We start from the raw sequence: 16,117 nt of genomic DNA on the forward strand, positions 1-16,117 counted from the left end.
CAGAAGGGGCTTTGTTCCCCATAGGAGTGAAGAGGAAACTAAAACAGGAGGCCGGGGGTTCTACACACATAGGCTGAAGGGCAGTTTGAGGGAGGCTGGCAGAGGCTCACTGCAGGGGACACGGGGCAGAGGAATCACAGCTCTGTTCCATATTGGGCTGGCAGATTGGAAGTCCCCTCTGTTCCAGAATGGTTGGTTGCCCCTCTTTCTCCTGTTTCTAGGGCTTTGTGCCATCTATTTTTACACATCTCCAGGGACTCTGGCTCCCCAAGAGAGGGTAGACAGTTTCCTCTAGACGCTGCTGCTGAATCCACATAGAACTCATGGTTTTTCCTCAATATTTTGCCTCTGTTTTTCCCTTTTGACCATCACAATACTCTCAGCCCCTGCATCCTCTGATCCTTTGATGCCTGTTGACTGTTACTATGTCAGTCAAACTTGCATTCCTTCCCTTTTGGCTTGTCTCCAGGAGAGCCACCCCAAGTTTGGGCACTTCTAGATACAGTCTATTTTATGGGAGGCTGGATTCTGAGGCCTCTCTTCTTTGTCATGAAGGGTGTGTGTGTGTGTGTGTGTGTGTGTGTGTGTGTAAAGGAAAAGGAGGGGCATCAAGTCACCATGGATGTATGCCCCATTGAGATATGGAAGGGACTTCTTAGGGGGTGATGAACAGTCTGACAAAGGCTGAATGAACCCAGGGCATGACTACTGTAGTGGGGATACAGGCTGAACTAGATGATCTCTGAGATCTTTCCTCACTCTGGCACGTGGGTAATTCTGCAAGCCTGGGCTCAAGAGACACTGGGGCTTCTCTAACTCACTCTTTGACATTGTGGGCAGATTTATGTTAATAATTTTCATCTCAGCATAAAATTTCTGGTCTCTTTTAGCCTCATTACTTTTTTTTGTTTGTTTGTTTTTTTGCAAGGCAATGGGGTTAAGTGGCTTTCCCAAGGCCACGCAGCTAGGTAATTATTAAGTGTCTGAGACCAGATTTGAACCCAGGTCCTCCTGACTCCAGGGCCGGTGCTCTATCCACTGCGCCACCTAGCCACCCCAGCCTCATTACTTAATGCTTATTCATCATTTTCAATGAGTGTCTTAGACAGGGTAAACCTCTGATTAGAAAAGGTAGTATCAAATCTAGCCAAACAAGAATGATTTGCGCCCTTCCGATCTGCCAGGTTGGAGGGAAGCTTTAGGATCCAAAGAAAAACAAAAGTAGCCGGCTGACAGCTGGCTTCCCCAGAGTCCTGCAAGGTTCTCAAAGTACTTTATGGGAGGTAAACTCAAAAATGAGCCTTGTCTTCAAGGAGGCCACATTCTAATGAGGAGGGAGCCTGCCATGCAGACTCACAGGTTCTGGTCCTCAAGCCCATCTCTATTAACGAAGATGAGAGAGAGAGAGAGAGAGAGAGAGAGAGAGAGAGAGAGAGTGTGTGTGTGTGTGTGTGTGCCTATCTCTATCTCTCTGTCTCTGTGTCTGTCTCCATCTATCCATACTTTTAGTTCTCAGGTTAGCACCTTAGCCACAGAAGCCCGAGGAGGGTGGAAAGGTGGGTCACAGATTCAAGTTAAGTTACCACTTCTACAGGAGTCCCTGCCATATTTCCCTTTTAACAGACAAATGGAGTTTGTATGCTGAGTCATTGACTAAATCCCTGCTTGAGCCTGGCAGCCCAGGGCAGCCCCTGCTTCCTTCCATTACTTGGCAGAGTTTGCCAAGTTTCTAACCCCACTGCCATTCACTTACAGTGGCATGTCACTGGGCCAGCCATGGCCATTCCTGCCAGTCCAGCACAACCTGCCTCGTGGGCTCCCCCGATGGCCCCAGAACTCGGGAGAGGGGAGGAGGCCAAGGACTTACCTACGATCATGTGGCTGCAGACATCACAGAAGGTAGGTTTCTTGAAGACATGCTCCTGGAAGGCGTGGGCGCCACTGTGGGCTGGGGGCTGCAGCCGCCCCCTGGTGGGAGTGGCACCCAGGCTGCCCGTTCCAAAGCCCGGCTGGCTTCCACTGCTTGCGGGGACCTCGGGCAGTGTGTCTGCCTGAAGCTTTCCATCACCACAGGTCCCTTGGAAGAAGTTGTCGGCACTTTTACTCCGCAAACTTTTGGTTTTGAAGGAAAGCGACCGTTTCAGCTTCTGCAGCTGCAATAGAATGACAGGACAATTCCTCTTATTTGCCATCCTTTGCACCCTTGGGGGCAGCGGGCTGTGCTTTTGGCCCCTGCCTGGTCTTACTGGCATCACTGATAGCCCCAAGGAGGAACCAGCCTCATCGCTTCATTGTTGGGAGTGATGTGTGGGCACAGTGAAAGGAACCCAGGCCTCTGGGTACAACCACACAACAGTGATCCAATGGAAAAATCTCAGCAGACTGGAGAAATAGCCTATATCAGTCTGCTCCTCCTCTGTCTCCCAGCCTCCCCACAAACCTCCAGAGACTGGGATGTTGACTGGGATGTTGAAATCCACAGAATTTCGGAGCTAGAATGGGTCTCAGGGTCATTTGGCCCAGCCCAATCTGAGAAAGGAGTTTGTCAGCCCCAGAAATAACAAGTGACCAGCCACTGCCTCTCCAGCTACTGTCAAATGGCTCAGATGAGAAGGGAGTGTTTTACATATAGTTTAATGCTCCTATAATTAAAAAAAATAATTCCACTAAAAGGGGTTCAATTTTGGGTGCCACTGAGTGACCAGGCCCACATTGGAAAGCAAAGTTGATGACTGGAGAGCAAAGTTGATGAGACAAATATCTGGACAATTCTATTGAAAACAATCAGCAGCACACGCGAAGAGAACTTGCCTCATTTTGGAGGTACCATGGCATATTTGGTACACTTTCAGAACACTCAGTTGGGACAGAGGACCTCCATTCAAATCTCAGCCTGGCTACCCATGAGACCTTGGACAAACTGCTTTTTCCTGGACCCTGATTTTTTTGGGACAGGAAGCAATCTTGAAGGTCCTTTCCAGATCCAAAATTCTATTATTTTGAATAAAGCATCCTGGGTCCATCCACAGTCCTGGAGTTTGTGACCTTGGGCAGGATGTTTCAATTCTGACCCTATCTTTTCATCTTTATGATGGGAATAATGACATTTGTCCTGCCCACTTCCCAGAGTGGATTTGAGGATTCCACGAGACAGAAAAGTCTCTTGGGGTAGGAAAGAAGATTATGTTTTCTTGAGTTATCCATCCAAGCTGTCAGACTGACCATAGTCCGTGTCCCCTTGACTCTTTCCTTGACTCTCTTCTCCCCATGATTCCTTGCTTGATCTCATCAATTCCCATAGGTTTAGTTAGCATCTCTCTGCAGCTTTTGCTTCTCTCCTGAGCTCCTTCCTGTACCTCCAACTGCCCCCTCCCAGCCACTGCTCTTTCTGACTTCTCTGTTCCTGTTGAAGGCACCCTCAATCCTCCTCATCTCTCATGTTCACCATCTTAGTGTCATCCATGACTCCTCATGCTCTCTCATTCAACATTTTAAATCAATTACCAGGTTGGACCAATCTCACTTCCTCCACACCACTCCCATTTCTCTATTGACACCATAACTGTCCTGGTCCTCAGTTTCTCTCACTTGCACTGCCCCCATTGTTTTATATTTATTCTGTATAGATCCTTGGGCAGTTAGGTGGTGTAGTGGCTAAATCACTGGCCTTGGAGTCAGGAGGGCTGGAGTTCAAATCCAGTCTCAGACACTTGACACTTATTAGTGGTGTCACTTTGGGCAAGTCACTCTGACGGCCTTGCATCCAAGGCCATCTCTAGTCATCCTGATTCCTATGTGACCCCTGGATCTGTATGACTCTGGAGAAGTAATCGAGACTGGTGAAAGCACAGCACCATCCCCCCACTCCAATCCAGTTCATGTGCTTGTCATGGCATCACCTCCCATGACCTCATCAAACATCATCTGTATGGATCCTTAATTTATCTTCCTGGGAACATGTTTGATTTCTATGGTGGAATGTAAACTACCTGATGGCAGCATAGTAAGCAATAAATAAATCCTGGTTGATAATAATAAAAACCTTGCATTTTTCTGGCATGTTTTAAATGTGTAATTTTTCTAGACAACTGACTGGAAGGTCATGTGGCATCTCTCCAGACACTGATGGAAACCATTTATCCCTCTTCTGGTTACCACGTTGCTCTTTATAGATCACTCCCTGATCCAGAATATCCAGGTATTAGAATGGCTACAAAGCTGTAATGGATATGAGAACTGGGACGGTTCCAGTTTCTAATGAACAAGCTAGAGGTATACTCCTCTGGCCCTTCTCCTTACCCCCCCCCCCCAAGCTGTATTGGGCAAAAGAAGAGGCTCAGAAATGTCAGAGATGGGGCAGAGCTGCTCACTTAGATTTTTCCTTCTTTTCCTCTGCCAAGGACTGAACAAGATTGTAAGGAGTCAGACAGTAAGAGAGTCCCTGGCTGCCCCCAAGGAGCTCAAATGACCAGCTCTGGGCAAACTACAGAACTTCGTTCTTACATACCCAAAGAATGGGCAGATGTGTTGGCTGAGCCCCTGTCAGTGAATCCCAAAACATTAGCGAGGGCAGAAGGGATAGTGCAAACCTGGAGATTCCAAGCCATTCCAATCAGCATTTATTGCCAGATGCAAGGTGCTGGTACATTTAATAAAATAAATAAATAGATAAAATAAAAGCCAGCCCCTACCTTCAAGGGGCTTACAATCTAATGGTGGTGGGGGGGGGAGATAAGATACAAAAGGAGCCAGAGAAGCAGGCCCAAGGGATGTCTGGTGCAGGAGCATCTTGTTCTTGCAGTTGAAACTGGGCAGAGGATCTGATGCAGTGGGGACCGACCCCCTAGAAAGGAGACCTTGGGAGGAGCTTGGTCCTCCACCCTAATCAGAAGACAGAGGAAGCTGAGGGTGGGGTTGGTCAAGGAGTTAATAGCATGATGGGAAATTAGCTGGAAGGAGTTTAAGCTGGGAGGGGCAGGCACCTGGTTCCCCCTTTGAAATCCAGGATTTTTCTTTTGTTTTGTTGTTTGTTTTTTTTTTTTTTAAGGAAGGGAATGGAGTCTGTGAATTCTAAGTCAAGCTGAGTCCTTAGTGAAATTGAATAAGGGTTTATCAAAGAAGTGTCTAATGAACCCCTAGGAAAGGATCCCTAAATTAGATCTAGTTAGATTAAGAACAAGTCATGTTTCGGCAAGTTTGTAACCCAGACTTTGTTTTTCTTCATTTGGGGAGGGGGAGGTGGGCCAAGAGAGAATGTAGATCTGAAAAAAAAAATGAATCTAAGAAAAGGTTTTGATAGTTAAACCCAGAACCCTTTTGGAATGACTCCTTAATGGTAGAGCTTCAGTTTACCTATATTTTAGCCAAGTGTTGGATCCAGCATCTCTTGCTCTTCTTGCGGGTGGGGTGGAGAGATACCGTATAGATGACTGTATAGGAAACATTGTCATAAGTGCTTATTTGGACAGAACCAAAGAAAGGTCACTGATGATTTTTTATCAGCTTGCAAGGGAGTCTCCAGGGCAATGGCTCAGGGATCTGTGACTGGGCCAGGCGATGCTGGGCAACATTTTTATCAGTGACATGAATGAAGGCATCAATAACCATTTTCAGCTACCTTTAAGCTGAAAAAGATGGCTAACATGCTAGGAGACGGAGGCAGCATCATGAAGGATTGAGACAGACTGAGCGGAATCTACAAAGAAGATGGAAAGCAATTGAGATAAATGGAACATCATCCTTAGGCTAAAAATGGCCTTTTCAAGTGTCTTTTTTGGGGAATTATGACTTCCCAGCCGTGTGAAGATGGGGAGGTAACATTGGGCTGAAAGCTAAGGATAGAAAAGGCACAGGAGCTCTATATTCAAAGAAACAAGAGAAAACTTAGTCCCTCTGCCCTCTGCCCTGGTCAGATCACCTCTGGACAATTGGACTCAGTTCAGGGAGGATAGCACAGTATGGGGAGAGAACACTAACCTTGGAGTCAGGACGATCTGAATCCAAATCTCGGATATTGACTAGATGTGTGATTCTGGGAAAGTCACTTAACTTTTCTCAGGGCCTTAGTTTCCTCATTTGAAAAATGAAGTGCCAGACTGGATGGTCTCTAAAGTCCCTTCAGGCTCTAAATCTATTGTAAGGACACAGTGCTTTGGACAGTAGATTTAAGACAGTGTATAGTGAAGATCTGGAACTCATGCTATATGACCAGTTGAAGGAATTGCAGTAGAAAAGCTGGAGGATGAGCCTGGCTGTTGTCCTTGGGTAGCTGATAGGCTTTCTTCTCCCAGTCCTCCCAAAGGAGAAGGTGGAAGGGGGGAAGAGGGGAGTGGGAGGAGAAGCCAGGACATACATTTAGACTTGATTCAAGTGGAAACTTTCACAATTAGCTGGAGTGGAGGGGGCATCTCAGGAGGCATCAGACTGTGCTTCCCAGAGAATCTCAGGTCAAGGCTGGATAACCCTGGGAGTAGGGGAGGGGCTGTGATGGGAGCCTTACCTGGGTCTGACTGAGCTGGTCTAGGTGCTGGCCAAGGCCCCACCAATTCTGATAAGAGCTTCATGGGATGGGGAAGAATGTGAGATTCTGTTGGTAGCTCCCAACCTAGCACCATAGATGTTCTCTACACGGCATTTAACTAAGCACCTGCAGTTGTCTGGTTAAAAACAAGGAGGGCGTATGCTGGTGTGTGTGTGTGTGTGTGTGTGTGTGTGTGTGTGTGTGTGTCTGTGTGTGTGGAGAGAGAGAGAGAGACAGAGAGAGAGAGGATGGAGGGAGACAGAGGGAGGGGTAGAGAGAGACAGAGAGGGGAAGGGAGGGAGACAGGGAAAGAGGTGATCTGAGGAAGAACAGAGAGGAAAGAATGGGCTAGCAGCAAGATTTCTCATCCCAGTTAGTAGGGGCTTTCATAGAGGGCTGTTCATTGGGGTTTGGATTTTGGCATTCTCAGCGATGGATCCCAGCATCATGGAGTCTAGAGCTGAAATGAACTGAGGAGTTATTTAGACCATTTCCTTCATCTCATTGAGGAGGATGCCAAGAACCAAAGTGACTTGCCCTAGTTCACAGGACTAGGAACTAGCAGAACGTGGACCTTCTGACTCCCAGTTCAATGTTCTCTTTTCTGTACCCCATTATATCACCTGGGTGGTTGGAAGAATGCAAGGCATGTTGAAATCCTTTAAAAATGTTTTTGGTGTCAAATGACGTTAAATGAACTTGCCTAGGGTCACACAGCTAGCAAGTCTCTGAGGTCACATTTGAACTCAGGTACTCCTGACTCCAGGACTAGTGCTCTATCCACTATAGCATGTAGCTGTCCCCAGGCCACTTTTTAGATGACAGGTAAATAGGTGAAGCATTTATTTATTATTTATTTTTCCAGGCAGTGGGGGTAATTGACTTGCCCAGGTCGCAAACTAATAAGAATCAAATGTCTGAGATTGGATTTGAACTCAGGTCCTCCTAACTCCAGGGCAAATGCTCTATCCTCTGCTCCACCTAGCTGTGCCCCACAATGATTTGTCAAGGATCACAAAGCTACTTAGTGTTGAGAACTCGCCGGTTAGGGAGTGCTAGCTCTGTGAAAGTTTAGGGCCAATGATAAACATATTTCTGAGATCAATATCTTTCTGTACGTGTGTGTGGATTTGTAGTCATCTTTCCTTAGTTAAATGCAAAGTAACAGTAGGCAGATCCTAGATGGAGAGCTTCTTCCTTCTCCTAGGGCAAGAGTGGGGTTTAAACTGTGATACAGAGAGACAACCTGAGGCTGCCAGAGACCAAGACTAAGTTCATTCAATTGGGTCTGACAAGACACTGCACCTAAATAGTTCCCTGTAAGGCTCTGGGACCAACTCCAAGAGGGGGCAAGAGATGAAGGTGACTCCAAAGTTGGAGATCCCTATGTAGGCAATATCTCCCTTGAGAATGGTGGTGGATTCTGTCATTTAGGAGAGAAGAATCAGTCACAACAATCTGATGGCACTGCCAGGAAATTTAATAAAAGAAGTCAAAAACATCCTCCCTTCATTCACTGAGCAAATGACTGGAGGACTGAGGCCTGGCAAGAGGAAGAACTTCCCCAAGGTCACACAGTCATCCTGTGTACTTGGAGTCACTGCTCATTGGGAGGATGAGTGTGGTCTGCCATTGTGAGAGAAACTGCCAGGTTTCCCCTTCCTTTTTCTTCTTTCCAAGGGTCACCATCTAGAGATGTGAATATGATAATGCCATTTCTGTCCCTCCACCCTATCACAGTCATTCATATTGGAAGGGTGGGATCTTTTCTCTCTGTATCAAAATAAGTCAGAGATTACAGGCCCCACTTGGCAGCCAATATGTCTTAAGGAATGTGATTCCACTAGCCTACAGAGAGCTCACATGTATCCATGAGAGTTTCTTGGACTGGGAAAGGCTTTTGAGTTGAAAACAAAGATCAATCAATAATTACAGAATCTAAATCAGATTTTCTGTTTCACAATATAACTTGCTGTTGATCAAAACTAATCCCTTACCCACCCTGACTTGAAATGAGATGGTGAGGCTAAAACTCATTACATTGGTTGTCTCTGGGGAATGTCCTAAAGTTTGGGATGACCTCTCCTTTCCTCTCCTCCCATTCCCTCTCTTTCTCTCTTCTCTCCTTCCCTGTATAAAATTACTAGCTTATTCTTTCCTCCAGAGACATCTGTTTCAGAGGCAAGGTATAGATCAGGACCACTGGAGATGTCCCCCTCCCCCATTTGAAACTACTCAGAATTAGATCTGTAGACTAGACATTTTTGGTGGATCAATATCATTCTGTTCTAATAACTCTGAACACAGGAAAGCCTAGGCATTCCAGGATCCTATTTGCCCTTCCCTCCAACCAGGCTGCTGCCACTGGCAACAGAGTACTCCTTTGTGTTCCGCCAATGTAGGACAGTTTCCAGATCACATCTATTCATGTATCTCCAAAATTACATCTTATATACCTAGAATCCATACATATATCTTACATATATAACAGTTCTGTAGTGGGGGCTTCTACTTCTAGGACTTATTTGTTCTCCCTAGACCACCTTAAATCTTCAGCAACTGAAACCGCCTTTCCTCCACCTAACTTATGGTTGCCAGTCAGCTCCCCTTACAAGCACAAAGATTCACAAGCTTAAGGAATGAATTGGAATATTATAAGCCATTAAAATCAAGTAGATGGAAAAAAATGAAAACTTATCAGTGGAAACTTTCTTCCAAATATCTAGAATAGTCTCAATCATCTATGAAGAAGAATCATGTTCACTTTTCTGGCTGTATCACAGCAACCTTTGGGAAACAACAAACATTTATCAAGCTCATTTTATGTGCTAAATACTGGGATGCTAAAGAAGGACAACCAATGCAAGCCTTCAAGAAGTTTACAATCTAAGAGAGGAGACAGTGTGCAAACTACTCTGCACAAACATGATGGAAAGGATGCACTGGAGATGATCTCAGAGGGAAAGATGATTCGGTAAAGGCTTCTTACTTCTCTTACTTAGATTTGAAGGAAGCCAGGGAAATCAGGAGTTAAGAGATGAAGAGGGAAAGAGCTCTGGGTTTGGAGCTCTCTAGGCCAGTGAGAATATCTGGCACTGAGCGATGAGATGTTATGGTCAAGAGCCAGGGAGTTCAGTATCATTAGATTATACAAGATCTGGAAGGGAAGAAGCTCTAATAAGACTGGCAAGGTAGGGAAGAGTCAGGCTATGAAGGCCTTTAAAAGGGAGATGGTATTATTGACTTCTAGAGATCAGAGGACCAAAAATGTTCTTTCTTTGCTTGCTCAGTCTAGGGACAGAGGCCCACATCTTTCTTGTTGTTTGTCTGTTCTCAAAGATGAACATGACATCAGGGAGATGATACCATAACAAACACATGAATCACATTTGAGTGTGGGGGTGAGGGTGTGCTAAGTCACCAGCCTCTCTTTGTCCTCCAGAGCCATCTGAGTCCAGTGACCAGATATGGACTGGGATGACCCTGGATGCGAGGAAGTCACGGATAAGTGACTTAGTAATTGTCAAGGGTCTGAGGTCAGATTTGAATTCAGGTACTCCTGACTCTGGGGCTTGTGCTCTACCACTGCACCACTTATCTGCCCCTTCTTTATCAAAGAAAGAAGGAAACAAATCAGAGAAGCTAAATGGGCTAGAATATTCCAAAGAATATGGAATCAAGAGTTCATTTTCAGCAGTCTCTAGGTCTTTAGACACTGAAGGTCAAGGGATAATGAAGGGCCCTGGATTCCCCTACATATCTTTGCCGCTAGCCCACTATTCAAAAGTTCATGCTTCACTTTTGTCTTGATATACATCTCTCTCAAGTTTGTCTAATAGAACCTAAAGTCAGTCCCTACTTCATTCACATAGTGACTTGGGGATCTCTCATCCAATCAGGAGACACAGATACAGTGGTACTTTCCAGGGACCCTCAGAGAACCTGCCCTAGACTTTAGAGGAAGTGTGCTTACAAAAACATGAAACCAGGAAAACCTATGGAAGAGAAAATGGATTGTCTGGTTTTGGTTTCTACTTTTTTCATGAACTATTTATGATCATAACAAAATGATCACATTGGAATTTTACTACCCAACTGTCAAATATACTCCATGAAGAAATGACAGAGAAGGTAGGAAGAATGATTGGCCCTGATCAGTTGTGGAAAGAATCTGACCTGGGGAAGACACAATTTTAATCAATAATCGAGACTTATCAGAGAGATAAAGATTTTATAAGAACAAAAAAAAATTCCAGAAGGAGCTTTCAGAAAAAAAAAGCAATTGAAAAGACATCAACAGGGGCAGCTAGGTGGCACAGTGGATAGAGCACAGGCACTAGAATCAGGAGGACCTGAGTTCAAATTCAACCTCAGATACTTAATGATTACCTAGCTGTGTGACCTTGGGCAGGTCACTTAACCCCATTGCCTTGCAAAAACAGAAACAAAGAAGAAAATACATCAACAACTACCATTTGGTTACATTCTCAGGACCCAGCTAGGGCAGCCGGGTAAGAGGAAGAGCTGCCATCAGAGAGGACACCCAAACCCCTTCACCTTCTCCATCTCTCAGACTGGAATATCCCAGAACCCACCCAGGATGGCACATTGCTGGAGGACTCTACTCATCCTAATTCATCCAGAAGGTCAATGAACAAGAGACTCAGAGAACTCTTCTTTTCCACCCCTCCCTATCTGCTTGTATCCCCACGGAGAGGTGGTGGACTAGAGAAGTTCATGTGCAAAGCCCACTCTCTTGTTCCAGCTCATGTTTTTATCAAAGGTGTCTGCAGTGCGCATCTAGATTACTTTGTTGTAGGATCTTTGTCAATGATGTGGACATTTCTGGGATGTCATCTGTCAGTGGGAAGGAGGGACAAATTGCTTTGATTTGGGAGCATCAGTGTTGTTTGACTGAAGGGCCTGAGAGCTCTTCTGAGCCTGGGACGCTAGGTGGCGCTATAGTGGAGCAGACACTGGGTATAGATATAGGACTATCTGCACTGAAATCCGGCTGAGACGCTCAATAACTGGGCAAGTCACTTCACCTCTGTCTGCCTCAGTTTCTTTGTGTGTAAGATGGAGATAATAATAGTACCTTTCTCCCAGAATAGAATTAAATAGAATAGAATAAGAGAATATTAAAAAATCATGTTGTAAATCTTAATACACCATCTAAATGGTGGTTCTTTTGAATAGGAGCATCCTGATAGATTGCCCAAGAATGGGCATTTGAGCTAGATGTTTGAATGGACCTTCAAATGGACAATGATCTGAAGCCAGAATTGAGCAGGAAGAACAGGAAAGTATTTGGGAAATTGTGCAACATTGTCCTCAACCCCTAGCTGCTCTGTGAAACCAAACCCCATCATGTTCCTGGGCATGCTGTCTGGCTGAGTCATGGAACACCATGATCTTCCAAGAATGAGGGTTGTGGGTCATCAAAAGGCTGCCGAGGGATCTCTGCCTAGCAGCTCTAAACAGGCCACAGCCCATGATCACTGGGCCTGATGCCATGATCCTGGGGAGCATAGGAGCCCTCTGCTCAATGGAGAGCTATTAGGGTGGAGGTAGATTCTAGGGATTTGACCCAGCAGCCCAAACTAAGGAGTCAGGGTAGCTATTCTACCATAACTGCAACCAAATCCTTGGAGTCAATGGTTATTTAGCCTTGAATGAAATACTTTCCCAGGAGTCTGAGTAGCTGTGCCCCCAAAGAAGTATTTTTATGTTGGATTGACTCAGGGGAACTTCCCCCTGTCTCAGGAGAAATTTCTCATGGTCATTGGTAAGAACAAACCAACTTCCCACCCTGAGAGTAGAGAGCAGAACACTTGACAGAGTTGGAAAGGTTGGACTTGAACTTTGGCCCAGCTTCTTAGCCCTTGAGGGACCCTGGGAAAGTCATTTCCCTTCTCTGAGCCTCATCTGTAAACTGAGACTCTTTAACTAGGTGACTATTAAGGTCACTTTTAACTCCGAATGCATCATTAGATGTAAGTCCACATTTGGAGGAGAACCCTTTTAGTCGAACATTTAAATGGTTAGGAAGAATATTTTCCAAGTTCTCTACCCAACGAATGAGGATCTGGAGAGGAGCCAGAGTGATCTTGGCTGCCCTGGTGGCTGCCACCTTTTTACAGCACAAACCCACAGTTGCACTCTGGAGCATCAAGGCAGCTCTAGCTAGGTTTTGCTTCACAGCTTTTCAGATGGCCCTTGCCCTGCTCATGGGCACCACTGCCTGAGGGCTGGGCACAGGTGGTTGGTTTCCAGCTCTTCCATCAGCACTGTCCCCAAGGACTGGATGTGCCCTGAACTGATGAACAAAACAACAACAGCAGCTGACATTGATCTAGTGCCTGCTGTGTACAGGCTAACTGTTCTATTAGCGTGGTCTCATTTGGTCCTCAAAATAACCCTGGGAGGTCGTTGGTGTCTACAGGGCAACCGTGGGCAGAATAACTTAGTGAAGCCAGATTGATTTGTTCTGTGCCTGCATGTGGGAAATCCGCCCTAACCGGGACTAGGGGTTTATTTCCTGGCAGGATCAGAGGATTTGTTTCCTGACATAAGCACCCAAACCCACCCTGGAAGCCATTGGGGAATATACCCTTGATCATTTGCCATGAAAAAAAAATAGCAAAAATAAGGAAACATGTTCTCACTGCCCCATCCAGCCCAATTTAAAATGCTAGCTCTCACAACTCAAAATAATTGAGATGTAAACTCTGGATTTTTCTTTGATGTTTTTTCCTAAGCAAGACCATAAAATCCACTGAAGTAGAACTTGGTTAGCCAGGCTTGGACATGAGTTATTCTTCCAAGAAGGCAAATGCACTGCTTGCACTTTGACCCGTGTACAATCACCACATTTCTGCTGTTTGGGCACCCTTTTGGGCATCCTTGAGGCATGAGACTGCCCTTCACATCTATCGGCTGTCTTTCTTCACAGAGCGCATCGCCCCTATGTAGCATCTGAGAGCTCCATGCTGGGCTCCTAGCCCACTCTGCTTCATACAACAATACTCAAGTTCATTCATTTTAGGAACTTTCAACCAGAGACCAGTCTCAGACCTCCCCCAAAGGTGACAAAATTCCCATCTACCATCATGCCAGCCAAATCTCTACCAACTGAAATAATAAATTAGCGAACTCTGGCTCCAATGATGAATGATCAGACTTGGGCCCTGGGGGGCCCAAACCAACTGGACTACACAGCAAACCTTCTCTAAGATACCGAATCTCAGTAATTAAGCAAACAGACCATGGGAACATCAGTCAGCACGAGCTCATTAGCTTTTAGCTTTCCATCTGATAGATTGGCATTTTAAATAGGAATAATTAATCAGGCCAGAAAGAGTCCTTCTTCTCCCCACAGTATGGGTGCCCAGAGGGAGCTATTGCTACCACAATATTTCTTCTTGGTGAGAAGGAGTGATGTTTTTTTATCAGAAAATGAGCAGCTGTCCTTTCTGTTGATTTTTTTTTAAATGGTTTGCTGCTTCTTCAATGTGATTTTTATTTAATCTCCAGGCCAATTCCTTCAATAGAGATGCATTTTTAATTTTGTAAGTCAAGAAGAAAATGTCCAATTATGAGAAATTTATTATAGAATGGTTCTGTGTAGATGCCACTGGAGTATATACTGGCTGCACCATGCAATGACCTGGCTTGGATGTCAAGTCTTTACTAAGGAAATCTTTGATTAAATAAATAACACCTAGTGCCCCCTCCCACTTTCTGAGGACCCCCTCTCCCAATAGTCTTTATCACTACTCCTGACCAATTGACTGATGTTTATAGAGGAGGCCCAATAGGGAAGTTGGGTTCTACCCAAAACTTGGTCAGAGAGGTTGGCTAGTCATTCAGATGATGCTCAAAGTCTCCATGGTTGGAGAAAATAATTTCCACAGCCCCATGTAGCATTGGACAAACAGCTTCATTCTGGGACCACCAGTCCTAAACAGGATCCAGAAGCACACAAAAGGATCTCATAGGTCAGGTAGTCAAGACACACACACTTGAAAGGATTCCTTATTCTGCCATAGCTCCCAAGTATCCTGTAGCCCTCATTTGAAATTCTACAGGAAGGGGAGCCAGCCAGTTCTCAAGATAGGCAGGGCCTCCTGTCACTGGGAGTCTCAGATGATTGGAGCAAAATCAGGTTAATTCTTCTTCCTTCAAGCAGATGCTGGGAGTTCAAATTTGAATTGATTATTGGTCCAGGGAAAATTTGGCCACAGAATATTTTAGAAAAGGAAGCAAGTTGGCCCTGTGGATAGAGTGCTGGACCTCAAGCCAGGAAGATCTGAGTTAAAAACTGGCATCAGACTCTAGCTGTGTGATCCTGGGCAAGTCATTTTGCCTCTGCCTGTCTCAGTTTCCTTGTGTGTAAAATAGTATTAAAGCTATTATAAAATATCCATCTGACAAGATATCAAATGAGATAATGTTTTTAAAGTGAGATATTTTGCCCTTGGCAAACCTTTATGTGTAAACCAAATGCTCACTATGGTTATTAGTTTAAAAACTGAGCTATCTTTTAAGGGAAAGAAAGGAAAGTATTACAACTGAGGAGGGCTGAAAACAGACCCAAGGGTGGGATGGGGGTGTGTGGTTCTGGTTGATTAATGGTTTGATAGCCAGAGCTAAGCAATGGGCTCCCTAGCACCCCAAGACTTTATATGAGGATGATAGAGTGGTCACCCCAGCCCTCCTGAGTGGCTCTGCCCTGGATCAAACTAGTCTAAGGATATTTTAAAGTTATGAAAATGTCCCTGATACTACTGGAGATGGGGAAGAGAAGATTCTAATTGGGTCAGGGCCTTAATTGGGGTCAGTTGGGTGGCAGTGGCAGTAGAGATCCATACTGAGATGTATAGGGAAATAAGATTGGTTAGGAAAGCTAGATCTAAATAACAGAGGACTTGGAAAACCATACAAGACAGACCAGCTCTGGTGAGGTTGGACAGAGGAGGGAAGGAAGACATGAGCATATTTTATTTTTTTTAGCCCCTGCTAGCTATGAGTGGTTCTGAGGTGGGCTGCCATGGGCAGCTGATGGCAGCCCACCTTGGCAATGGCTCAGGTAGGGTCAGAATGGCATTTTGGGCTTGCTCTTCACATGATACACTTGGGGATGGCTCTTGTTCCAAAGAGCAGAGCGAGGAACAGAAAATCATGTGATTCTGTTGGCCACCAAATCCCAGTTGAGAGTAAGAATGGCAGAGGACACGGGGTCCATGAACCACTGTCCAAAGGGACTCCAATGGAGTTGTGGCCAGCAGAGAGGAGCTGGTCTCTACCTTGGCACTTTCTGTTGTCTTCCCATCTGTGACAGCCTGTACTAAGGGCAAGTCATGGTCTTTATAGCTGACCAAATGTTGTGTGGAGGCAGTGAGATTAGCCTAGTTCATTCATTCAATCAGAAATGGAGAGCTAAAAGGGACCTTTGAGGTCACTCATTTTATAGATGAGGAAACTGAGACCTAGAGAGGGGAAGTGACTTAACCCAAGGTCATATGGGGATTAAATGTAAGGTGAGGTGTGAACCCAGGACCTCTTGATTCCAAATCTAGTGCCCTCTCCATTGCA

The 16,117-nt window shown here is 45.3% G+C and overlaps 1 protein-coding gene across 1 annotated transcript in view; it reads right to left on the reverse strand.

The window, feature by feature from the left end:
• The window catches only part of STAC (SH3 and cysteine rich domain), a 57,113-nt gene that overhangs the window by 33,868 nt on the left and 7,128 nt on the right, over positions 1-16,117 (reverse strand). Inside the window, exon 2 of the mRNA XM_074199316.1 lies at positions 1,868-2,153. Within this exon, the coding sequence (XP_074055417.1) occupies positions 1,868-2,153 (286 nt within the window). The remainder of the gene's footprint in view (positions 1-1,867; positions 2,154-16,117) is intronic.

Source organism: Macrotis lagotis, chromosome 8 (assembly GCF_037893015.1).
Source record: "Macrotis lagotis isolate mMagLag1 chromosome 8, bilby.v1.9.chrom.fasta, whole genome shotgun sequence".
NCBI classification, from domain to species: Eukaryota; Metazoa; Chordata; class Mammalia; order Peramelemorphia; family Peramelidae; genus Macrotis; species Macrotis lagotis.